At 47.4% G+C, this 24,968-nt stretch overlaps 1 protein-coding gene across 1 annotated transcript; it reads left to right on the top strand.

Moving 5' to 3' along the window:
* Window positions 1-241: 241 nt before the first annotated feature.
* Window positions 242-23,938, top strand: dennd4a (DENN/MADD domain containing 4A). The gene is made up of 32 exons (XM_079742867.1): window positions 242-362; window positions 2,734-3,083; window positions 3,619-3,865; window positions 4,002-4,071; window positions 4,256-4,425; window positions 5,396-5,631; window positions 5,885-5,951; window positions 7,476-7,534; window positions 7,937-8,081; window positions 8,308-8,483; window positions 8,856-8,956; window positions 9,245-9,463; window positions 10,208-10,353; window positions 10,666-10,686; window positions 11,964-12,100; window positions 12,553-12,685; window positions 13,136-13,342; window positions 14,096-14,224; window positions 14,331-14,475; window positions 14,675-14,797; window positions 15,372-15,479; window positions 15,977-16,057; window positions 16,188-16,541; window positions 16,638-17,221; window positions 17,655-17,874; window positions 20,060-20,151; window positions 20,325-20,506; window positions 21,842-22,235; window positions 22,338-22,455; window positions 23,103-23,265; window positions 23,366-23,430; window positions 23,610-23,938. Exons 2-32 carry the CDS (start codon window positions 2,770-2,772, stop codon window positions 23,744-23,746), a joined length of 5,343 nt encoding a protein of 1,780 aa, XP_079598993.1. The 5' UTR covers window positions 242-362; window positions 2,734-2,769; the 3' UTR covers window positions 23,747-23,938.
* The last annotated feature ends 1,030 nt before the right edge of the window (window positions 23,939-24,968 follow it).

The following is a 24,968-nucleotide window of genomic DNA, read 5'->3' as shown; positions in this document are numbered from 1 at the left end:
TAGGATTGGGATTACGTGATCATATGCGATGCATATTAAATTTATTTAAACTGCTGTAAATTGAAAATGAGGCAAACGGGTGAACGCCAACGCATTAGCTACGTCACACATGACGTGGGTGTGGTCCGGTCACCAGTCACGTGACCAGCGCAGCTCTCAATAAAGCGCTTCACGGGCCACAAGCGGCGCGTCTGTCATTCCCTTGGAAAATACACCTACGGCCTATAATAAAGAGGGGAGAAAAAAAATCTAATTAGATCGTTATTATGCTTTATTCTACGTTTATCTTCACGTGATTATTGGGTAATTGAAAACATCTACAGTTCTTCAGATCAATCAGACCATCGTCGAGAATCTTGGATGTGAGTACAGACCGTTATTTGAGATTAAAAACATGTGTAGCAAAGAGATTAGATGTAAATTCCTTTTCCATTTTGCCCATACTGTTTTGGTTTTGTGGCGCTTACATTTGTATTTTTCTGCTTTCGTTGACAGTTATGTGAAGTAGCCTATTCGATCAATTGTGATATAGCCTATTATTCCAGTATATCCAGAAAACAGACAATTTGTCCTGCTATATGTAACTGTGAAGGCCTATGTGAGTATGGGTATATCTCTGTTATGATGCTCCATCCTTTTCATTGTAGTCTGGGGACGGCTATGCCTAATATGCACTGTATCCCTTCGGCTCGTAAAATGGCTTCTTACAGATACACAATGCGAGAGAAAAACACACCTATGATACTAGCCTCTACAGTGAATGCTCTGATCCAAGTGCAACACAGGACAAATGGAAACACGGGGCTATAATCCATTCGATAGTGCATGCATGCCCACCGCTCGGTCAGTGTTGTGTTCTAGTGTATCAATGCGCGAAACAGGGGAGGCGTGTGCGAGCAGTTTGCAGTACGCTGGGGGGCTAGGAAGTCGCTACGGCATCTATGGTTACGCCTGGAACAGATGCAAGGTTTAATGTTTTGATGTTCGCTCCCAGATCAGGGTGCCCATCCTCCCGGCCCCCTGCTGTTGGCCCAGCCTTTCTAATCCCTGGCTGCTTCTGCTGCTGCTGTTGCTAACCAGGCCACTGGTCATTCTCTTATTTATAATGATACAAACTCTCAGCTCTCTCTTGCTTAAAGCAGGTTAAGGGTTCAATTGTAATCAAGAAATCGTCTTTCAACTGCAGCCATGAAGTATGCTAATAGTTGTTGTACGCTACTGTAATAATTTGAATGATATGAATGTATATTAGATCCGACAATACTGTAATCTATTGCCACTCTAATTATAACCGTTAAATAATTGCAACATTTTTCTTCTTAAATCATTGTTGAGAAATTGTTTCCCCGGAACAGAAGCGTAGTTCTGCTTTACGTGTGATGCACATGATTACGTCAAGTTAGGTGTTGATGTTGCTTCTGGTCAGGGCAGCATCCTGTACACTTCCGTCTTTATGATGTCAGAGTCCGTCTACTGATGGAGGACATATTGCACACAGTTTCAGGGAAGTGTCAAGGCATGAGTCAGTGATCTTGCACTCATATCATTTTACACAATATGCAGCTAAGATCTGTTGAACATCATAACGGAAGCCCATGTCGGAGGCCTCAAACCTTAATATGTGTGGGACGTCCCAGCATGAGGTCTTTGTTTCTGTAGAGAAACAGGACCTGCCTCCCCCCTGCAACGCTAGGACACTTGTTTACTTCAGTAATGCAGAATCATCGCGTGAGTGTGCAGGTAAATAAATTACAAAATGAGATTGTTTTACTTTTTTTAACTGGACACAGAGAAACCATGGATCTAATACCATGGTTTTAAATGAGCGACATGATAATAAACCTTACTTTTAAGTCCTGATATATGATGAGGACTGGAGCTATCTGTGGCTTATTGCTGACTCCCTAAGCAAGAGAAATACGACCTGTTTATCAGCTTGCTGGTGAATGCTGTGAAGGAACCGGAGATAAAGCAGGCCCCTGTTTAAGGCACAATAAACTATCCCACTGTAAAGATACCCCACACCAACCGTAACAAGCTGCCTCCATGGAATGCCTTCTATATTTGTATTTTATGGAAATGTGGAGTATATGGTGTCTGAAAAAAGAGTTGTCTACAAGCTATGCCTTACATCCCTGCCGTGCTAAAGTGCCTGTTATCTTTCCCTTTCCTCTATTTCTGTAGTCCATTTAAAGGCCAAAGAGACAACCCCATAGGCTAACAAATGGTGTGTTTTGACAATGGCATGTGCTTTATTTTAGATAATCTGTCACGGTGATAGGAAGGTTGTGTTCTAAAGCGCGGCCATATTTCTCCCCGTAATGCTTTGTTTTGGGAACAGCAGTGCACACTAAGCACATCCAGATGTTGAGTATTCCCTTCTTATAGTTTGGTTTATGTAACACGGCTTTTTCTTTGTCTTCTCTTCGTTGTGTGTGTGGCTGTCTCAGTGAGAAGGAGCGTGGGGGCTTCTTGTTTGAATGATATTTAATGGATTTTTTTATATAACACAGCATTAATAAAGATCCTTCCCTTCACCCTATCCCGCTTGCTTTCCTCCTCCGCCTCTCCTTCTCTCCTGCACTCCTCCTCCTCTCCCCCTCCTCTCCTCCTCTCCTCCTCCTCCTCTCCTCCTCTCCTCCTCCTCTCCCCCTCCTCTACCCCTCCTCTCGTACTGATCTCCTCCTCTCCTCCTCCTCCTCCTCCTCCTCTGCCCCTCCTCTCCTCCTCCAGAGACTGCAGACCCCAGTCTGCAGAGGGCATGGGCTCATGATGGAGGACAATGGACCTCGTGTGGTGGACTACTTTGTGGTCGCTGGCCTCACCGCCGCGTCCAAGCCCCTGGAGGAGGAGATCCACTTGGCGGACCACGCCTGTGCCCGCTCCGCCAGGAACAACGCGCCCATCACGGATGTGGCGGTGGTGATCCGCTCGCTGGGCGAGGAGGTGCCCCCCGGCTTCACCAGCGTGGACAGCACGCCCACGGGCCTCTCGGCCGAGCTCAACGGGGCCAGCCTGCGCGGGCCGCAGATCTTCCTGTGCTTCAAGCGGGGCAGAGATAAGCCGCCGCTGACAGACCTGGGGTGAGCGCTAATCCCCGGGGACTGACCCGTCTCTCGGGCCACAGTAATCCCTCGCTTTCCTTAGACGGCTCTGAGCCGCTCACGTGCGCACCCAGCAGGTTGACCTCCTCGTGGTTAGGGTGGCTGGGTCGGGGTTATTTTAGCTCTGTGCTAATCTGTGTAGGGACTACGGTGTGGTCGTTATTTTACAGTTTCACTCTCGCTTTGACAATAAGTGTCTTGTGAATTTTTCGAGTCGCTAATCGTTTATAAATGTGTCTTATGTTTAGTGATTTTTTTTTTATCAAATTCAGAGTTTTTTTTCGTTGTTACAGTGAGCACCAGCTATTGACTCCAAAAGGCCTGTGCTCAGAGCTATGTATTTCATTAAAACAAATTGTTTGATAAATGTTACCTTTTTTATTGCACGAATAATGATACATTGCATATTTATCAAATAGGTTATATAATGTAGCGGGTCAAATGAACGAGGCTAACAGTTTTTTATATGTCTGAATATGTATTACTATTCCCCACGTGTTTCTTTGTTCAATAGCGTGTTGTACGAGTGGAAGGAGAAGCTGAAGCCGGGATGTCACATCGTCCAGACCACGCCCTCCGGTCGCCCCGCCAACATCAGCAGCTCCTCGTCGCAGCGGATCTACATCACCTACCGCCGCGCCCCCCAGATCCAGCCCCACTCCTCCCTGGCCGTCACCGACGTCTGCATCATCATCCCGGGCAAGGGGGAGACCTCGCCACACACCTTCTGCAAGGTGGACAAGAACCTCAACAGCAGCATGGTGAGTGGGCCGGGGCCAGAGGGAAGGGCTTTGGAGTGGTGGATGCTGTGGACTGTGGGGGGTCCAGGTAGTCTGCAGGAAACAGACCTGGGTTTGGTTCTGATGATGTTCGTTGTTGTGCTTTTTCATGTTCTAGTGGGGATCCTCGGTTTACCTGTGTTACAAGAAGTCTCTGGCTAAAACCAACGCGATAGCATACGAAGCAGGTAAAGTAGTGCATAACCCATCGAATGCACTGAATTCTTTTCTGAATTCAGCCTGAAGTCACAATTTGTTATAAACCCAATCTATACAATTGTACCATGCGGATAACGTCATTCATCTGCAATTTCCAAATTGACCATCAAGTGTAGAACCTGACCCCTTTTGTTGTGCTGTGTTTGTGCGCAGGGCTGCTGTGTCGGTACCCTGAGGAGGACTATGAGTCCTTCCCCCTGCCCGAGCCCGTGCCTATGTTCTGCCTTCCCATGGGGGCGAACATCGAGTGCTGGCCAGCTCACACCAAGCACTCCCTGCCAGTCTTCTCCACCTTCGTCCTGACTGGAGCCTCCGGGGAAAAGGTAAGCCCCCTCCACTTTGAGGGCTTGCACATCAGAATGCATCTCAGGATCTGTAGTTGGAGATACTCGTCCATATAGAGAGGACTCAAGAGAGATGCAGTCCTGTAAAATCCCATAAAGACTAATCATTTCACAAATAATTACCAGACATGATAATAAGCCCATTACTACCATCGTATTAACTATTAAAATGCTCCTGTGCTCCAAAAAATGGTGGCGGGCATCGCAAGATGACATTGTGATAAACAAAACCCCTATAGGACAATTCATATAAATATACAATAAATAATATTCTGCAGCTTTCATCCTCAGTTGTTAAAAACTTTTAAACTTCTTTCCATAACCCACTTGTGAACACATACACACGCATACGGCCAAACTTTCAAAGACACATGCACATATGAATCCAATCTTTTGCATACGGCAATTCTGCCAAGAAAAACGTATTCCTTCTGGATTTGCTGCCTGATGACGGCCATCATAGTACTGGCCAGACCCTCTTTACAATCTTATGAAGGTTGGCTTCAACAGAGGATTGCCACAGACTTGGTGACAGAATACTAAAAGTCAGCTTTCCTTTAAAAGCTTTGGAGCATCAAATATGTTTTTTTTCAGATGATCTTTTGAATAATGGATCACTCCCATGGGTGGCTGCACTCTCTTTAAATGTGAAGCGCCTGGGAGCCCACTGGTCCCGACGGACTCACTGCCGCTATTATCATCCGGTCATTTAGAAGAAAGAATACTTACCCTTTCTCTTTTCAACTGCTGCATTGAAAGAACAGAATCGTGATTTGCGTTTAGACCAGGCCTGGTTAAAAACACGAAAGAAGTCCCAGGAATGCATCCATTATATGGCATTAATAAGATAATGTTTGTATCGAGTCCTCCTGTGTGTCTATGCTCCAAAGTCGATTCCTGGGTAACCTTTCTTCTTTGCTGATCCCTGAGAGCCTTGCTTTTCGTGCAGGTGTACGGGGCAGCTATCCAGTTCTACGAGCCCTACGCCCGGGAGAGTCTGACAGACCGCCAGCTTGCCCAGCTGGGGCTGCAGACGTCCGACCTCCACGACGGGACCCGCAGCGTCCATAGCAACAAGAGCATCTGCCTCCTCTCCCACTGGCCCTTTTTCCAGGCCTTCCGGAGTTTCCTCACATTCCTCTATCGATACTCCATCTCCGGGCCGCACGCATTGCCACTGGAAAAGTAAGACCCCAATAGCAGCAGCACTAATATTGGTAGTAGTAGTGGTAGTAGAAGTAGTAGTTGTACTAGTTGCAGTAGAAGTAGTAGAGGTAGTAGTAGTACTAGCAGTACTACTGCAATATAAGTGGTAGTGGTAGTAGATTAAGAAGAAGTGTTCTTTGGCTGGTGTCGCTGTGGTGGTTCCCAAAGGGCAGATTAGCTTTGCATACAGCCCTTCATTACACAATTCAATGAAACCCTTTTGTGTCAACAGGCACATCTCCCACTTCATGCAGACCGTCCCCTTCCCCTCCTCGCAGAGACCACGCATCCTTGTGCAGGTTAGTCCAGTCAAGTCAGTTGTTTTTCTATAGCCCTTCATCAGCTACAGTCTCAAAGGGCTACACAGGCCACATTGCATGATAACCCCCCTAACCCCAGCCCTACTGCCATGAACAAAGTCGTTCCACACACAGGCTTGTATTTGTAGTGGTCTGCGTGGCTCTTGTCTCCACAAGCCACCAGAGCTCAACCTTCTCCCACTGATCCCAGTTTGATTGGACTTGAAGAAAAAGAGATAGAAACATTGGGCCCTATCTTGCATCCGGCGCAATTGACTTAATCAATGGCGCATGTGTCGTTGCTAGTTTGCAACTTGCGCAGAGTGTTCTTTTCCCTCCTGCGCCACGCGTTGGTAAATTAGGGAATGATCTTGCGGCCCAAGGGCCGGTTCGGCGAAGGGAGGAGGCGTGTTCTGGCGCAAAATTTCCCTGGTGCTATTTTGCAGTTTCAGAAACCACTTGCGCCACAAACCAGGAAATACCTGGTTTAAAGTCAGTGGTGCGTTGTTCAGATGCTATTTTAAGGGCGCATGCATAATGTTGCTTGTTTACCTCGCGCATACACTTTGCTTCTCTCATCTACCTAGCCACACATTCTTGATTAATTATTTGGGAAAGAACAGCTGACACAGCGGTAATAAGTTGTACTTTTAAATCAATGCATCTGCAAACACCGTACAGCAAACACATATTTTCTTGACACAGACATCGTGTACGTGCCCATAACCTTTAGGATTGATGAGTATTTGATCGTGAGAAAACATTGTTTTACAGCGAGTGAGTGTTAAAAAGAATGAATGAATGCGGGCGCACGTGTGTGTATGTGTAAAAGAATTAATGAATGCGGGCGCGCGTGTGTGCGTCCATCTGTTTAAACACACGCAAACTAAACACGTAACGCATAATACAGTCCATGGCAATGTATATTAACGGGGGACACATGCATATTAGGAACACAAGTCGATAACGATAATGCATACAATACTGATAAGAAACAATGTTTATAATGTATTGCGTATATCGTTAAATAGAACCACAGTTACCGCATATCATATGTTATATCATATAAGTTTTCTTTGCCGAAATTTATTTGAGGACTATTTCTGTGGAAGTTGTGGAAGAAAACCTTATTCCATGTGTGAATTAGGCCATATTATTTGGCCATAAACTGAGCCATTTGAAGTTTGAAATTCATGTGCATCTGTCTCATCGGAGACTGCATACGCGCTGTCAAAATATCAACTCGTCAGATTCAAATGCGCTCATGGCTCTTAAAGGGGATGGGAGCTGGTACTTTCATTGGTTTATTGCACGTTACGCCCAAACCACACCTACGGGTAATTAGGCTACTTCAGACCAACCCTTTATAGATTTGCGCCGGGTGCAAGAGTCATTTTTTGCGCCGGTAAACTAGCGACATCACCATAGAACCGCCCACAAAGCTACTTGCACTTGGCGCTTTTCACTTGCGTTGCAGACCGTTAAAATAGGGCACATTGTCTGCCTGTGTGTGTCTTTCTTCAGTTGTCTCCGCATGACAGTGTGATACTGAGCCAGCCAGTGTCTTCTCCACTGCCACTCAGGTAATATTCACTCTTTTTACTCAAGCAACATACTCACCGCTGTCTGAGCCTTGAACAGGAGAGATACACCTACTCATTGTGTATTTCTTAGTTCGCCTTGTTGCCACTGTTATAAAACACATGCTTGATGTCTATTTTAGGAGATGCAGGAATAACTTAAGGTGTATCTGTGTGTGTGTGTGTGTGTGTGTGTGTGTGTGTGTGTGTGTGTGTGTGTGTGCGTGTGCGTGCCTGCATGCCTGCAATCTGCCTGCATGTCTGTCTGTGTTTTTGGTCGTGTGTCCTCTTGTTTGTGTGATCATTCATATATATATATTTTTTGTTTGTATGTGTGTGTGATCATGCGTCTGTGTGTTTGTGTGTTTGTATTATCCTGCGTCTCTGTGTGTGTTTGTATGGCAGTGGTGGCAGCCTCTCCACACTACTCCTGAATCTGGGTCCAAAGAACGCCGCCAGCCTGTTGGTGCTGGCAGTGACAGAGCATAAGATCCTGGTCCACTCGCTGCGTCCGGCCGTACTGACCAGCGTGACGGAGGCGCTTGTGTCTGTGAGTCCTGCTCTCTCCTTCACCCTTGTCGCTGAAGAGGGGAGGCCTTGTGCCGACTTTTGAAAGGAACAGAATGTTTTATAGTCTGTTACTCACATTTCATTTTGTTTGCTAGCAACACTGACAGTAAGTGTTGGCAGTGACTGAAACACATTGTGTAGACCAAAGCGACCGGGTTTATTCTCGGGCTTACTGGATGCTGCCTGTCCACTCTCCCCGCCTCCAGATGATCTTCCCGTTCCACTGGCCGTGCCCCTACATCCCGCTGTGCCCGCTGGCCCTGGCCGATGTGCTCAGTGCCCCGTGTCCCTTCATCGTGGGCATGGACTCCCGCTACTTTGACCTCTATGTGCCTCCCGCCGACATCACCTGTGTGGACCTGGACACAAACACCATTTTTCAGTAAGTGACCTCTGACCTCAGTTCAGGATAGACGTCAACCCTTTGGCACTTGTATCCCCCCTCCCCCTTTGGAATATTGCTTTCACACGTCTTTTTTCTTTTACTTTGAGCCTCATTTTTGTTATCTAATCTCTTCATCAGTTCCTCTCATGTGTAAGAAGCTCCAGTGGAATTTGAAACATTTTCATTGACACATTAAAGAAAGCAGCCACTGAAATACCGTATCTCTCCCCATAGAGTAGAGGCTGCTCTGGGGGGAGATTAAACTGTCAGCACTGGTGTCAGTGAGTCCGTCTCCCTCCCCATACACGTCTCCCCAATGTGCTCCCACTGTCCTCCCAGCTGAATGAAAACCATATGTTGTGTTTGCAGTAAGGAGGACAAGAGAGCTCTGACTTGGAAGGTCCTTCCCAGGAGGGCTTGTAAACACTTGCTCAACACCTTAGGCAAGATTTACCAGCAGCTTGTTGATGGTAAGGGCAATTCATTATCACTTATTATCAATTATTTAATTTGTGTTCAATACCCAGTCCTTGACCTGTGAATATTAACACATTATTTTGAAAGAAATGCAACATGAGTGTTGCCACTTGAAAATACAATCCCTAAATCAAACAAAATAATGAATTCTTATATTTACAGGATTTTATTGATCCTTTTTGTACCTCTAGTTACAAAAGCCCCCTGGTAAAAATAAAACCAGGAACGATAGCTTGTCCACATTGCGAGTAATTGTTGGTTGTGCACGTGGGCCCCTTCAGGTGGACAGCTGAGCGGTCAAGAGGGCCAGATGGAGCAGACACTCACTGACAGCGAGCTCAATGGGGGCAAGAGCCTGCACACCCTGGAGCTGGAGATCCAGGAGGCTTTTCTGCGCTTCATGGCTGCCATCTTGCGAGGCTACCGCTCCTACCTGCTGCCCATCACTAAAGCCCCTTCTGAGAAGACCACCGACGCCAGCTCCCTCTTTGACCACCAAGGTAGACCTCAGCGTGAAAGAACCTCTGCAGGTGTAAAGATGTGAACACAATATTAAAGAAGTTTCCGTCTGTTTGGACAGGGGAGTCATTTATATTTTAAATCATAAAATAAATGTTTGCTTGTTTAGACAAAGGTTTTGTTGGACAATATCTTAGTTGGAATTGCTATTTGAAACCTGTTCTTTAATTAGTAGACTATAAAGATAGGTATTTTCTCTTGAAGATATATTCTCTTTAATCGAAAATAAGCTGAACCCTTTCAGAACAGCGTTGTTAAATTGAGTTCAGCGTGGGACATGATTCATGTAAGCGTGTGGTAGGTGGACATAAGACAGCTTCTCATAAATTCAGGTCCAGTTGACAAATGGTTTGAATCACCTTTGTGGATCCAGCAGTGATTTATATTAAGCCCAGGGTGGAACTTTGTCCAGGGTGACATGTCGGAGAACTCACTGTGATTAATAGCAGATCTCCCCTCCCACACATCTGTACACTATTATGTTATCAAGCAATCTACACAACCGCCTCAACCACAGCGTTGATTAACGGTGCGCATGCATGCTGAGTGTTGTTCTAAGAAAACCCTGAACCTGACACACTGGAAACCACCTCACACCCAAAATGAGACATATCAAGTCTCAGCATTCCAGACCAAAGGTTCAAAGGCGATAGAGAGGAATGTCTGTATGTACGTTCATAAATCTGTCATTAACCCCTGTGTGTTTTTACACTATCTCCTGTAAGGATTCCTCAAGAGCCGTGACCGATCTCATCACAAGTTCTACTCCCTGATGACCAAGACCCAGCTGTTTATCCGCTTCATAGAGGAGTGCTCCTTTGTCAGCGATAAGGACACCAGCCTGGCCTTCTTCGACGAGTGTGTAGACAAGGTGAGGTTTGTGGAGCCACGGTTTGTCGCTTGACACTGAATGTCTTGGAGGTGGCAATTCATCCCATGTCTTCTCTATCCTGATGAATATGTTATCTCGTGTAATGCCATTTGCTTTCCTAATGAGAATGGCGCCGGCATTAGTAGGAGGCTAAAAGTAATTAATGTTCTGACATTTCCCTTAAACTGTCCTTTAAAAAAATCACTATCTGTAATAAGCAAATCCTCTATTTCTTAATCTCTTCTTCTGGCTCTTTTCCTTCCCTTCTTCTTCCTTTCCTCATTTCTTCTGGATGATGCATTGCCTGAGCAGCTGTTCTCAACAGGTGGCAAGGTAGGTGTCCTATGAAGTCTAGTTCTGCTTTTCTTTGGTAAAAACATTTTCCGTCAGCAATGATCTGCATCCATTTCCAACGCGGTGTGTTCATCTTCAGTGCAGGGCTAGGCTCTGCGAGTGTTTGTGTTTGCATGTGATCTGTCTCTGAGCGTGTCTGGACGAATGCACACACACTGTGAATAAATGATAACTAGGGACATTGATGTTGAGCGAGAATGAAAGGTGTTGTGCACTAGCGTGCACATCGCCCCGGTCCCTCTGCGTCAGTCGGTCAGCCTCACTGGAGTCTTACAGACTCTACTGTCAATCTAGCAGACCACAACAAAGGGCTTTGCTGTACTATTGGCCTCAGCCACATTGAGACAGAGAAGAATTATTTCCATGTGAGCTTTCCTCTGTGCATTCCACCCCTGCCCTCTGTCCTGAAGAAACACGACTCCAGGCCCCGTCTAGGCTCGGACGTCAGTACTGGTTCAGGTTTTTAAGAAGTTGATATCAGGACACAAAGAGAAGAACAAAACATAACAAAACATCCTCCCTCGTTTCTTTCTGACTTGTGCAATCGTGAAAAAGCTGAGTGTGTGTGTGTGTGTGTGTGTGTGTGTGTGTGTGTGGTTAACTGCTGGCCCTTGCATATGAGTGGACCTTGTGGGTTTTATTGAGAAGTGGAAGCATTCATTCAACCTCAGCTCTGCTGAGGTTGAATGAATCAATGCTTCCAGTCTTTCTCAACCAGGGGAGGTTGAGAAAGAGCTCTTCCGTTCTGGTGGCCAGAGGTTCCTCTGGCCATGGTTCCTGACCTGGGGAAGGGTTCAGAGGTCCTCTAGGCATGGTAGCCAACCCATAGCGTTTTCTGTAGCTCAAACCAAGCCACTGGAAACAAGTGAGCTCCTCTCTGAACTAAATGTTTTTCATTTCTACGTCTTTTTAGGCTCTAGAAGTTGTTTGTTGAGAACTCAAAGGAAGGTAGTGGTGACATTTGAAGCCATGTGGATGAAAGCATTTTCACTAGGATTTGCTCGCTGCTCAGTGTGCCAGGCTCAGATTTTTGGAGTTGTTATGGTGAGAGATTGTCCAGAGTTGAGCACAAGTTCACACAGTTATGTCCAGGTCAGCGAGCATCGTATCATTAATTAATTAGATCTACCACGCTTGGTCGCTTTGTAGACATAGATGTGTGCCCTTTTTTTTAATTTTTTTTATTCCCCAAGCGGGCCCGGGGTAAGAGTAAGGTAGAAGGGACGATGACAGAGGCGGACGTCTCTCTTGTGCAGCAGGTTGACAGCGAGAGACCGGAGGAGACCAGACTGATTGACCTGGATGAGTCGCACCACTCGGAGCACACGGTCTACATCAACCCCCCGGAGCTGCCCCTGCTCCCCGCGGGGGAGGAGTACCCACTCTGCTACAGGTACTGGTCACAACACAGGGCCCCTGGGGACCCCCTCTGACTACACACACACACGCACATCGGTGCACGGACGCACGTACACACGACACACGCACGCACACACACCTGCCCTTGATTACACACACACACACACACACGCACACGCACACATGCAAGCAGGGCGTGTATACACAGAACACACACCTCTCATATTCCAGTGTGTGCAGTGTAACTCTTAAGCGAGACCCTTATCTTAAATTGCATGTACTCTGGCTGAATCTGTCAGTGGCGTAGGGCTTTGTGAATATTTTAAGTCCGAGAGCCATCAGTTTGAAGTCCTGGTGCTCTTGTTCGCTGAGCACATGGTGTGTGTTGTATGTGTCCATGTGGGGTGAAACAGGTTAGAGGTCTGTTTCTGTGGTCCGATAAGCCCAATGAGAATCTTTTGTGTGGATTCCTGTTTTTGTGTCCAGCTACTCCGGCTTCCCAGTGCTCAACGCTAATCTTCTGGAGACGTTTGTGGGGCCCAATCCTCCGTCAGCCAGCATGGCTCCACGCCACAACCACCCGGCCAGCCCCACAGCAATATTCAGGCGCTCCAAGCAGGTGAGCCCCATCATGGGCCAGTGGCTCACCCTCCTCCAGCAGCCTCCTCTGTCCTATCATCTGGTTCTCTGGAGATTTCTTGATGATACGCTAACCTCATCATCATGCTGAAAACTCAAGAATACAACTTAGCCTGTTGGCAGTCTAAAATGAAAAAGTTTGCTATCAATGGTGTGCAGTCAAAGTTATTTTGCACCTGATATCTTGTTCATTAGTTTGTCCTAAAATGATTCATCTTAATGGACTAAATTAATGTTAATGTATTGTTTGTTATTTTTTATGGAATCTCCAACTTGCTCAGTGCATTCTGATCTACACATATCTGACTCATAAAATATCAGAATCCAACCCTTTCTCTTCCTAAATATGCAGCTAAGGCTTAATCTAAAGAACCTTCTGCAACATGTTCTCCTTCTCCTCTGTAACGCACATTGTTTTCCTTCATTGCAGGAGATCAAGCTCGCTCAGAAGATGGCCAAAACCCAGTCGTCCATGCCCCAGCTGTGGTCCCGGTGCCTGTTGCGGCACTGCTACGGCCTGTGGTTCATCAGTCTGCCAGCGCTGGTCAGCTCCAGCCCCTCCAAGGTGCGGGCGCTGCGCACCGCCTACGACCTGCTGAGGAAGATGCAGGACGACAAGCTGCAAGCTCCCGACGAGGTAGGACACACACACTCTGTCTTTGTGTGGTTTATGGGGACCGCGGCCGAACCAGGGGACAGCTCTTTTGCTCAATAACTGAGGAGTCTATAAAGCTGAGCCGCCTAATGCTCAAAATGTCTGCTGTCTCTTCTGCTGAAGAATTGATACGCTACATAAGATGCACCCATAAAATCGCGTACCAGGTGTGGATTATACTCTGCTCTGCAGAGTAATCTTTAGGCTCAGAAATCATTCAATCATTTCAATAGCTTGTCCAAATAGGCCAAACTAGAGAATATCTTGTGACTACCCAAATGAAAGGAATAGTATGTCTCAGATTCACAGAGGCTTAAAAGGGGTTATCACCATGGCTACGACCCATGGCAAATTTGTCTTAATTTTTTAATACCCTCGTTGTTTAATAAGCGATGTTGCATATCAACTGCGCCACCACGTGTTATACTATAGGTGCCCGAGAAGCTTAGCCCTCTCTCGGAGGAGGTCCTACAAATTAATTTGCTGCTCAGACGGAGCCTCACCATCCACACACACTGTGGCTGTATACTTTGTAAGTGTCTGGGGAGCTTAACCTTTTTCTCTAAAATAGTTATTTCAGTACCAGTGATAAAATGGCATGTTGAGGAACAAACCAGATACATAACCACCTTTTGGGTAGACTGGCTGAGAGTAGACCCCAGATGTGGTTAACCCTGAGGGGGACTCGCTGAAGCAGAACCCCTGAATGATGAGGGGGAACCCGGTGTCCTGCAGGTGTGCTACCGGGTGCTGATGCAGCTGTGCGGTCAGTACGGCCAGCCAGTGCTGGCTGTCAGGGTGCTGTTTGAGATGAAGAAAGCCGGGGTTCAACCCAACGCCATCACCTACGGCTACTACAACAAGGTGAGTCGTCCCCCCGTATTCAACCAGTAGCAGACAGAGGCTAGCGATACTCAGTCCACTGCTACGACCAGGGGCGGTGCGTGCTCACCTCTTCTCCCTTTTACAGGCGGTGCTGGAGAGCACCTGGCCCTCCAGCACCCGTGGGGGCTACTTCCTGTGGGGGAAGCTGAGGAACGTGGTGTTGGGGGTCCTCCAGTTCAAGCAGGTGGGGAGGAAGGAGCTGCCGGCCCACAGGGATCCTCAGGCTTCAGGTGAGACTCACCTGTATCAAGGGTCACTTACCACATTACAATTAAGGGGACGATTTAATCACGTTTAAGGCCTCCTTACTGGTCTTTTCTTCTCCCAACTATCTGACACCTGCTCCTGGCTAATTAAGTTGATCCATTGTGATGTACCCCCTCCCACCACCCGGTTCATACATTAACCTGTCTCTCATGGTGCTGTCAGACGGCAGTGATCTGGACACGGTCAGCCACGGCAGCCTGGACAGCGTCAACGACTCCAACGAGCGCACTTCCATCGACGCCGACTTCACCAAAATGGACTCCAGCGATGACGGATGTAGCACAGGTAGCTAGCTGGGTCACGCTCGTCGTTTCTCATTCTTCAAGCGCGTATGTCTCTCTTCTCTTCTCTCCTAACTCCCCTGCTGATATGTGTGTGTGAAATGTTGGCAGTAATTGAAAGTAAGTGTCAAATCAACCTACATGAAAATGAGCGACATCGTCTCTCTATCACTCTTTATCATTCAGTCCCAAGCCACTTAGAACAAATGTCATAATCTCCCCTCATAAAAAGCACCCTCTGCTATCCCTCTGATGATTATGGCTGTTTTCATTTCTCTCATAGCTAATCTCTTTAAAGATTCTGCTCCCGTCGTTAGCTTGCTGCCGCATTGCTATTCTGGGAGCGCAGCACTGCTAAGCCCTAGGGAGCGTCACACAACGCTCGCTCCCACAACAAAAGGAGGATTGTGAGATCAGACGCAAAAAAACACAACAGAGAAATCACACTCGAGAATAACAGGCGAGACTAGAATATTCCCTTTGGGTGGGAAAAAGATGCATAACAAATGAAGTGCTTGTAAGGAAACTATGAAACATGAACGTGCATCATTTCAACATTGTTTTTTTGTACGTTACAGGCGGCCAGTCAGACCAAGGCTATGATTCACTCTCCAAAGAGGAAGAACGAGTGAACGACAACACACCACTGGTTGACCAAAAGACAAAAGACACACATCGGAAGTCCTGTAAGTTCGGGTGAAAATGTATTCTCTTGCATAATAACATGAGTCAGCAGGATACGATGTGCAGTGCAATGACACCTTCCAACAATACAGGCAATATTTATGCCAATGATGATGATATTGATATTGATATCAAACATGATATTGTATTGTTGTTTGGTCTTTTTTTGTTGTTGTTGTTGTTGTTGTTGTTAGGCCTATATTTAGCTGTATTTGATAGAGATAGAAATAGTCAGAGATTCAGCTGCATGAATGTTACGTAACTGACCAAATCAATGCTTGGCAACAGGGCTCATTTTTATCCGAATGAACACCCAAGGTCTTTTTTTGGTCTGACTGAAATCCCCTCAGTAGCTTAAGCTGGAATTCAACCAGAATGCATGCTGACCACATACATTACTGGTCAATAGTTTAATTTGTTAAAATATATTTGGGCAAAAAAGGTCTAAAGCGTCTTTTGAGGGAGGAGTCCTTACTGTAACCTGTGTTCACACCGACAGCATCTGAAAATGATGAGTCCCCTCCCATCAGCCAAGCATCTCTTAGTGTCCAGAGTCCGCCGTCTTCAAACAGCATCGCTGGTCAGTTATACTCCCAGGAAGATCTACATGATGGCCGTCCCTCTTCTGATATCTGGCTTGATCATGGACTTGGAAGTAATCTCCAATAATCACTATTCAATCTCTTACAAAATGTATTTTTTGCTCCCAGGGGACGGCGTCAGCGGAACACGTTCAGTTCCTTCCCAGGACGACGGCCCCATGCCCTGTGGAGTCTCACCAAAGAAGGAGAGGCCCAAGTCTCTGTTCCTGCCTTGTGGCCAGTGGCCCCCAAGACCCAACACCCTGGCCCTGGCCCTGGGCTCCGCCAAGCAGCCCCACCTGTCGGCCGTGAGGCTGCGTGGGGTGGAGGAAGAGGAGCTGGACGCTGAGAAGAACAAGCAGAAAGCCCTTGTGGAGAAGAGCGGGAGCTGCAGGAATGGGGCGGAGAGTCCCGGTAGTAACACTACCCCCACCTCCACCCCCACCACCACCACCACCACCACCCCTACAAGGGCCCTAGAGAGTAGATTCAGCTGCAGCGGTGCAGCCGAGAGTCCTTGTGCCACCACACCCACCCCGACCACCACCACCACCACCACCCTCACCACCACCCTCGCCTCCAACCCCACCACCCCCACAACCAACACCCAGTCCCCAGAGCGGACAGTCAGGCTCAGTGGTGGGGCGGTGAGCAAGTCGGACATGGAGCGCGGGTTCGATCCCCTATCGCTCATGGCAGCAGAGGCGGTGCAGAGCCAACGGGCCTCCCCCGGCACCACGCCCACGCCCTGCCGCGGGCTAGCCGAGGAGATAGAGACCTACATGAACAACGGGGGTAGCCCCTCCAGAGTCCGCAGCTCTGTCCCGGACCCCCTCCAGGACCCGCCCGCCTGCACCACGCCCTCCCCCCACCGCCCCCCCACACTTCTCCGCGCCAACTCCAATCTCCAGCTCAGGGTCCAATCCCGGGAGCGCCTCAGTACCTCCCCGTCGCTGCCCCTCGGCATGTCCCCCAGAGACAGGCCCTCGTCGCTGGTCTCCCCCTCCTCGCCCTCGCCCTCCGCTTCCTCCTTCTCCATGGAGTCCCTGTTCACCCCCACCCTGGACATCTTCAAGTGCAGCTTCTTCTCCGCCGGGAAGGGCGTGGCGGAGAAGGCCAGCCGCCTCTACTCCCGGCTCTCGTCCCAGACCTCCCTGAGCCAGGTCAGTGAGCAGACATCACCTCCGCTCGGCTGTCTGACCACACGCCGGAGCTGTCGCTGACGCTGAAGCAGAATACCCCTTTTAATGAAAGAGAAACCAAAGATTAGGCGGCTAGGCTGTTAGTTGTTGATGGTTACACTTAAGGTTTAACCTCGTCCAGATTTGATTGATTAAATCCTTTATTTCAGGATACTGAGGTCTCTTAGGGGAGAAAAAAATTAGTGGTGGTCATTTTCTGTGTTGAACATCAAATAGGTGCTAACGAAGTCTTGAGTCTAATTGAGTGTTTGTATATGTTGGGGATAGTCCCTTCTCCAGTTCAATATACCTCTTCTCCTTCTCCTCCTCCTCTCCCTCCACCTCCTCCTCTCCCTCCTCCTCCTCCTCCTCCACCTCCTCCTCCTCCTCCTCCTCCTCCTCTCCGTGTCTTCAGGACGCCAACTGCGACCAGATGAGCATCTCGTCCCTGACCTCGGGGGACCCTGACTGCTGCTCCCTCCTGGACGCTGACTCCTACCTGGACACCGACGGCTTCACCTCCCCCCAGCACGGCAGCCTGGCCCGCCTCAGGAGGAGCCCCGCTGCGGGCTTCCGGACCGCCCTGGACAGCCCCGGGACCCCCAGCAGGGTGTTCAGACACAACTCCTTCTCAGGTCAGTACCACCGTCCCCAGCAGACGCCCTCCCCTGGGGTGTGTTGGGGCAGAAGAGGAGAGAGTCCAGGTGCAGAAAGCCAAAGGTTCAGCCATGCTTTATAGATAACAGGGCTGAGATGAAGATCTGATTAGGATTTGAAAATGCTCGGGTTGATGTGAGTTATAGGATTAAAGACAAGAGCTGAAATAGCATTCTGAGCATACCTTACGTGGATCATATAATGCCTTGCCAAATAAAACGGCATATTAGAGTTGGACAAACAAAGCAGGAATGTGAACTGGTGCTGCAGGAGGACATGATTGGCTTCTGCAAAATGTTCTGAATTCTTTGTTGACAGAATGAATCAAATGATGAAACATCTCTGAGCTAACCTAGAGGGAATAAGTTATTTTAAACCATTTTTTAAACCTCACTTTTAAACCTTTCGGGAACAATTTGTTGCACTGGGAGCCTCGTGCCACTAAATGTTAATTGTCGTTTAACCATCTAACTTGTGTTTAAACGTTTTTAAGCTGTCGTCTAAGGCCACTAAATGATTCACATCGACCCGACTGCAGTGAATTTAAATGGATAGCTCGATGGTCATTTTGTGTTATCACACTCTTGACTGAGCATCCAAACTTATTGGGAACATTTGTTGCATGATCTATATTTAGGATGAGCACCAGCAGAGCTTAGTAGAATAGATAGCGGGGTGTTGGTGCTGCTGCTGCGAACTAGGCCAGTAGACACCATGGCTAATTCAGTGTGTAGGCAGAAGTCTCCTCAAACTGTGTATGTGTGTGAATGTCTGTGTGTGTGAGTGTGAGTGTGTGTGGATGTTTGTGTGTATGTGTGTGTGTGTGAGCGTGTGAGTGTAAGTGTGAGTGTGTGTGTGTGTGTGTTTGTGCGCACACATGCCCATACACACACTGTACAGCAGGGCTTGCACTGCAAAGCAAAAATCCACAGATTCAGTGTTTTGGGGGATTGGGCTTCATGGGATCTATTTAACAATGTAGCTGATGCACCAAATCTGTTTTTTTTAATTATTATGCCAAAAAACCCTAGCACACCCACATGTACTGCAGTGCTGCACTACAGGGATTGACAATAATTATGTGTTTTGATAGTTATATTCAGCTATAGGTTTCAAGATTTTATAAATTTTACACAAATACATCGAGCAATGAAATGCCTTTGATACAATCATCATGTTTAAAGTAGGGGTTATCTCGAATCTTCAGCAATTCAAACCTTCGATAGAAACATTCCCGTCTTTAATAGCCGAGTCGTCATGTCAGGAAAATAGTGCATGTTTAACAGCAGGAATTTAATTTTGGAGAGTGGGAGTGCTGAATGAATGATACCCCAGCATGGCTTGGCTTCTACAAAGTAAAAGTCCTTTACATAAAAGTTATAAAGTGCTCTTTTTTGGGAGAGGAGGATTTGCTCGCTCTTCATAGTTTCCTAACCATTAAAGATGATGTACAAAAAGTAACTGCAAACTGTGTCAACAGCAGCTTACATACCGTACCCCTCGCGCTGGAGAAAATGATTCACCCTGTTGGTAGCGAACCTCCTCTGTGCTGCAGTGAAAGGTGCCGCCTGAATGTCATAATCATATGCATCTTGAATTAGTAATCAGTCAACGCTTCTACATTCTCTTTGTCGGTGCGGGTTTTATCCTGATCGGATGTGAATACTGTACCTCATTAGAAAGAAGGATCTCTCGTTTCCACAGAGACTGGCTACTTTTTGTGTCTATATATATATTATATTAATTGCAGTATATTATATTAGCCTATATTATAGAACATTAGGCTAAAATTTTCTGTCAAATTAAATGCAGATGCTGACATAAACGGACGCGCAGATTGCCGTCATATTGTGAAAGGTTTGAGTTTAGTCAAGGTTAGTCATTTAGCGGAGGCACTGCGCCTCACCTATAGACAGCTGTTGGAAACCCTGAAGGCAATCGATTATTTTCAAGCGTTCAGACAGAGCCAAAGTCACAAAAGTCATCATTGAGGTGCATAAATGCAAAAATATATGAAAAACAAGTCGACGATCAATTAATGATGTGTCTTGGACCTGACGAATCAGATTGCAAAATCTTGGTCGATGTCACCTATAGTTTCTAGTTCAACCATCCAAGAAAAGCATCCAGTTTCTTATGGCATTTCTCCTGTATTGTTTCCAGGTGCTTTGACTCCGTTTCCCAGAGGCCCCCTCACTCCAGACTCCTCGCCTGATGTGGGCCGCTTCTACCCCTCTCACAATTACACAATCGAGGTGAGTCCCAGAGACACCTACACCCGCCGCACACATGAACTAAAGACTGCGTCGGACCGCTGAAACCAGTGTCAGAGCCAAATGAATCCTTCATACCGCTGTGTCAGACCCAGCTCACCACATGGTTCTGCGATGCAAGAATCATGCCGAGTGTATGTGGACTGTGTTGTTAGGTTCTGATGTCCAGCTGCTCGCTGTGCAAGACCTGTGACAGTCTGGTGTACGACGAGGAGATCATGGCGGGCTGGACGGCCGACGACTCCAACCTCAACAGCACCTGTCCCTTCTGCGGCACGCCCTTCGTGCCATTCCTCAACGTGCACATCAAGGACCTGAGGCCCCTCAACAGCCAGAGGTACCGCTCCTTTCTGTTGTCATCAACATACAGCACACACACCGTGGTAGCCTGTCTGTGTGAGGGTGCCACTACCGTGCTAGTACCAGTGCTTTGATAGTACATATGGAGTTCAAGGGCCAGCCCCACGAGGTCACCCCCGACCCAGCTCCGCCTATATGTGGTATGCGCGTGGTATGTTTGGTATGTTTTGTTTTTATTTATTTGTCTTTATTTGCGAGTGGTATATGAAAATATTTCCGAGATTATTATTATTTATTTTATTTTTTTACGCAGCCTAGGCATTGGACTGACAGGCATTGGTGGAACCTTAAAGGTTGCATCAGCGATTCCATGCCGAAACAATGATCACATTCATCTGATCTTTCTAGCTGCCCACCCAATAAGCAGGCTGTCAAAAAAAATGTGTCTCTGTAGGCAGCCTATGCTCCGAGATCGTACACAAAAACAAATGGTACTAACAACCACTCGAAACCCAAATAAAGAGTATTCCAACCAATCACCGACAAAGAGTGGGTGTTGTGGGGTTTTGCGCTGCGTTCATGATGGTTTTTACTGGATGCACGAAACATGGAAGGGAGGGGCGAGCTGGCTCTGTTTGTTTGGTCTCGCTTCAAATACCAATAGAAGAGACATCACCCAACATCACTGATACAACTTTTAAGCTGTGTCTTGAAATTGGAAGTTATATCTTTGTATTTATCAACTCACATATCTTTCCAGTCAGAACTATAAGTCACGTGAAGTAGCCTTTTAGAGTTTAGTCAACATTTAGCCCCAGACAGAACAGCTGTAGTATCTTCGTTTGAGGGACTATAAAAGGAAAGGTCCACATTGTTTATCTAAGCTACTTCACTGGTAAAGGTAGGATATAGTAATAATGGAGACATTTATTTTATCTAACATACACACACAAAACAGAGTTATGTTTCACATTGGCGCGATCATGACTGGTCTCGCTATATTTAGCTGTATTTGAGATAGAGATTCAGCTGCCTGCGAACGCTGTCTCCTTCCTAGCTTTTCACAACCTGTCTTCTTAATCTCATGTGGACCGGGGCTTGGGTTCTGTTATCTCACACGTCTCCTGCAAGTCGTTTTTTCGCATGGTTGGGGTGGATCACACACACACACACACACACACACACACACACACACACACACACACACACACACACACACACACACACACACACACACACACACACACACACACACACACACACACACACACACACACGAGTGAGTCCATGAGCAATGAGGGCCTGGTAACATATAAGTCCTCCTCTCATGGCCTCATTAACCCCTCACCCTCCCCCCTCTCGCCTCCTGCAGCACTGAAGGGGAAGGTAATCCTGTTAGCGAGGAGGAAGACACATCCACGTCACTGACCCCCGGGGCAGAACCCTCCGCGGGGCCGTCTCCTGCTGCTCCCTCCCACCCGGACGCCCCCGGCGGCTCCGGCACGCCTGTGGCCCCAGAGCCGTCCCCGACCCAGCGGCCCCCCGCGGCCCCGGTGACGGTGCCCTACCTCAGCCCCCTGGTGCTGTGGAAGGAGCTGGAGAGCCTTCTGGGGAACGAGGGCGAGCAGGTGATCTGCACCCCCAGCATCGTTGACCAGCACCCCATCGTTTTCTGGAACCTGGTGTGGTACTTCAAACGGCTGGAGCTGCCTAGCAACCTGCCCGCACTCATCATGGCCTCGCAGCACTGTCGCCATGGAGACCAGGTGAGCCACCGTTCTCCTCTGAACACGGCGCTTGTCTGCGTCTGCTCATCTCCGCGGGCGTTATCGACTCGTATGTGTTTTAATCACGGTTTGCTCTTGCAGACTTCTCCCAGCGTATCCACGGAGGATGATAAGTATGTGCTGGTGAGGATCATGTGGGACAACCTGAAGCTGCACCAGGACCAGGTCCAGCCCTGCTATGTGCTGTGGAACACACACTGTGAGTGAATCGTGTATCACTGCGTCTACATAGCAGATCAATCGATACACATCTCGGCTGATTCAATCTCTTATTGAGCAATAACAATATTTAGGGGGATAGAGGCAAGGTAGACAAAACTGACAAGTGCAGTCAAGGTCATCGAGACGAGGCCGGTGGAGCTCGAGTATGAAGCACACTGTCACTTGAGCTCATGCATTTTTCAGTGATGGTTTGCGTCGCTGATGCCCGCCTCCGTCAGGATTCAGCTGCGCTTTTCAAGTGTGCGTTGAGTGATGATGGGCGATAACAAATGTGCCTTTGAAAAGGGTGACTTATCTTGTGCTTTCTCTCTCTGTGTCGCCCCTCTCTTCTCCATCTCTTTTTTATTTCTCTCTCTCTCTCTCCCTCTTTCTGAGTCTCTCTCCCTTTCTCTATCCCAATGTCTCCCTTTCTTTCACCCAATCTCATATTCTCTCTCTCTCTCTCTCTCTCTGTCTCTGTCTCTGTCTCTGTCTCTCTCTCTCTCTCTCTCTCTCTCTCTCTCTCTCTCTCTCTCTCTCTCTCTCTCTCTCTCTCTCTCTCTCTCTCTCTCTCTCTCTTTCTCTTTCTCTCTCTTTCTCTCTCTTTCTGTCTCTCTCTCTCTCTCTCTCTCTCTCTCCCTAAAGGTGCTAACTCCCTGGTCCGCTCGGGGCTTTGTGAGGCGGGGCAGCTCTTCACGGTGGAGCAGCTTCAGAGCATTGTGAGGTCCATTAAGAAGAGCGACATCTACCATCCCATGAGCCACATCATCCAGCTCCTGGGCCCCGAGATGGGCTTCAAGAGACAGCGGTAGGGGGAGGGTGGAAGGATATGGTTCTTATAATGGTTTTGTATTTAGATGATATGAACTGGAGTCTCAAGCCATTTCTTCCCCCTCTCCCCCATAAAGGAGCCTGTACCGTGACATCCTGTTCCTCGCCCTGGTCGCACTGGGCAGCAGCAACATTAATATGGGTGAGTGCCATTGAAGCTAGATCTAATTCGCTTTTGATTGCGTTGCAACTTTACAGTCGTAATGAATAAAGTGGAAATGTTAACATCCACTGGAGTGAGTTTACTGAGGAACTAGTTATGGCTGTTTATCGCTCTGCAGTCCTCTGAACTAAACAGAACCCTCTCTTGGTCTTCTGCAGACGCATTCGACCGCGAGTACAAGATGGCGTACGACCGGCTGACCCCCGGTCAGGTCATGCTGACGCACAACTGTGACAGACCGCCGGGCGCGGGGGTCATGGAGTGCAGGAGGACTTTTGGGGAGCTCGGACTCTGAGCGCCTGCCACCCCATCTTGGGTCTCGAACTTACCACTACCACCACCGTCGCTCGCTCAATGCTGCTCTGCTGGAACCAGGCTCAGAACAAAGGACATTTATAATGCAATGCTTTGTTCTGTTCGAGTTAAGTTAAAGACTGGGGTTTTTGGAGCACAGTAGAACAAAAACAGATCAAAACCAAACAGACTCTTGAAGCAACACTGAGGGGGTTTTATATACGTGACAAGTGAGATGTACGGTGAAACCGTCTTTGTATTTGTAACTTGTAATATGTTGTCCTTTTGATGTCACCCTATATGTTTGTACAAGTAATTATTATACAGTGTATGTTCTGACTTTACTTTTCTGTCGAGCTGTGGGAGTATAACTAGTAATGGTCTGTGTTGGGCTGTCTGAACACCAACTGTGGTCTGTGAGACCATTTTTAAGATGTTTATATTTTAAAAGCACTATGGCAGTTCTTTACACTATCTTGCTGTATAAAAGATTATGTAAGTAAATGTACATCTGTATTGGAAGCTACAGTAACGGCTGTATCGGCTGATATTACTAGTGAATGGTGGTCTGATACCGCCAGACCGAGTACTGGTCCTGAACCTCTCGGTTCATTTGGATTTCAAAGCGGTGTAATCACAGGGTGCCGACCAAAATGCCTCTGAACTTAATAGAAAAGACCGACTACCAATCAGGACAAAAAAACGTGTGACACAACAGCCTACCTAGTTGTTAATGAAAAGGCCTTAGCGACGCTCCCCTAGGCTCCTCCCATAGGATCTTCCCATAGGCTCCTCCCATAAGGCCCTCCCATAGGCTCCGCCCATAGCAAATAAAACATGAGCTCCCAGTTGGGTGTGGTTCCAAGGCCAGGTGAATGCATTCATGTAAAAAAAACGAATATCCCTTCTCGTCTGTGCCGTATAAACCAGGTAGGGTTGAGTTTTCACTGCCCTTATAACTCATGGATCCACAAGTTATGTTTCTAAAGGAATCGTGCTTCTCTGCCAGGAGTAGCTTGTGTAATTATGCTATGTCTATGGGCATAGAATTATAATTATTTGATTCAACTTTTTTTTTGCACAAATGAAATTAGTAATTTATCAAAAAATGTTTAAGCCACAACTGTGTCTTTTCATGACACCTTTTTAAGAAATACTTTTTTTCTAAAGTGATTATTATGATTTATAGCAATAGTGTTGAAAGGGACCACAATTATTCCTCA

The sequence above is a fragment of the Pollachius pollachius genome (assembly GCF_949987615.1).
Source record: "Pollachius pollachius genome assembly, chromosome: 9".
NCBI lineage: Eukaryota > Metazoa > Chordata > Actinopteri > Gadiformes > Gadidae > Pollachius > Pollachius pollachius.
Note: the sequence above shows the minus strand (reverse complement) of the source record. Positions and strands in the feature narration are given on the sequence as shown.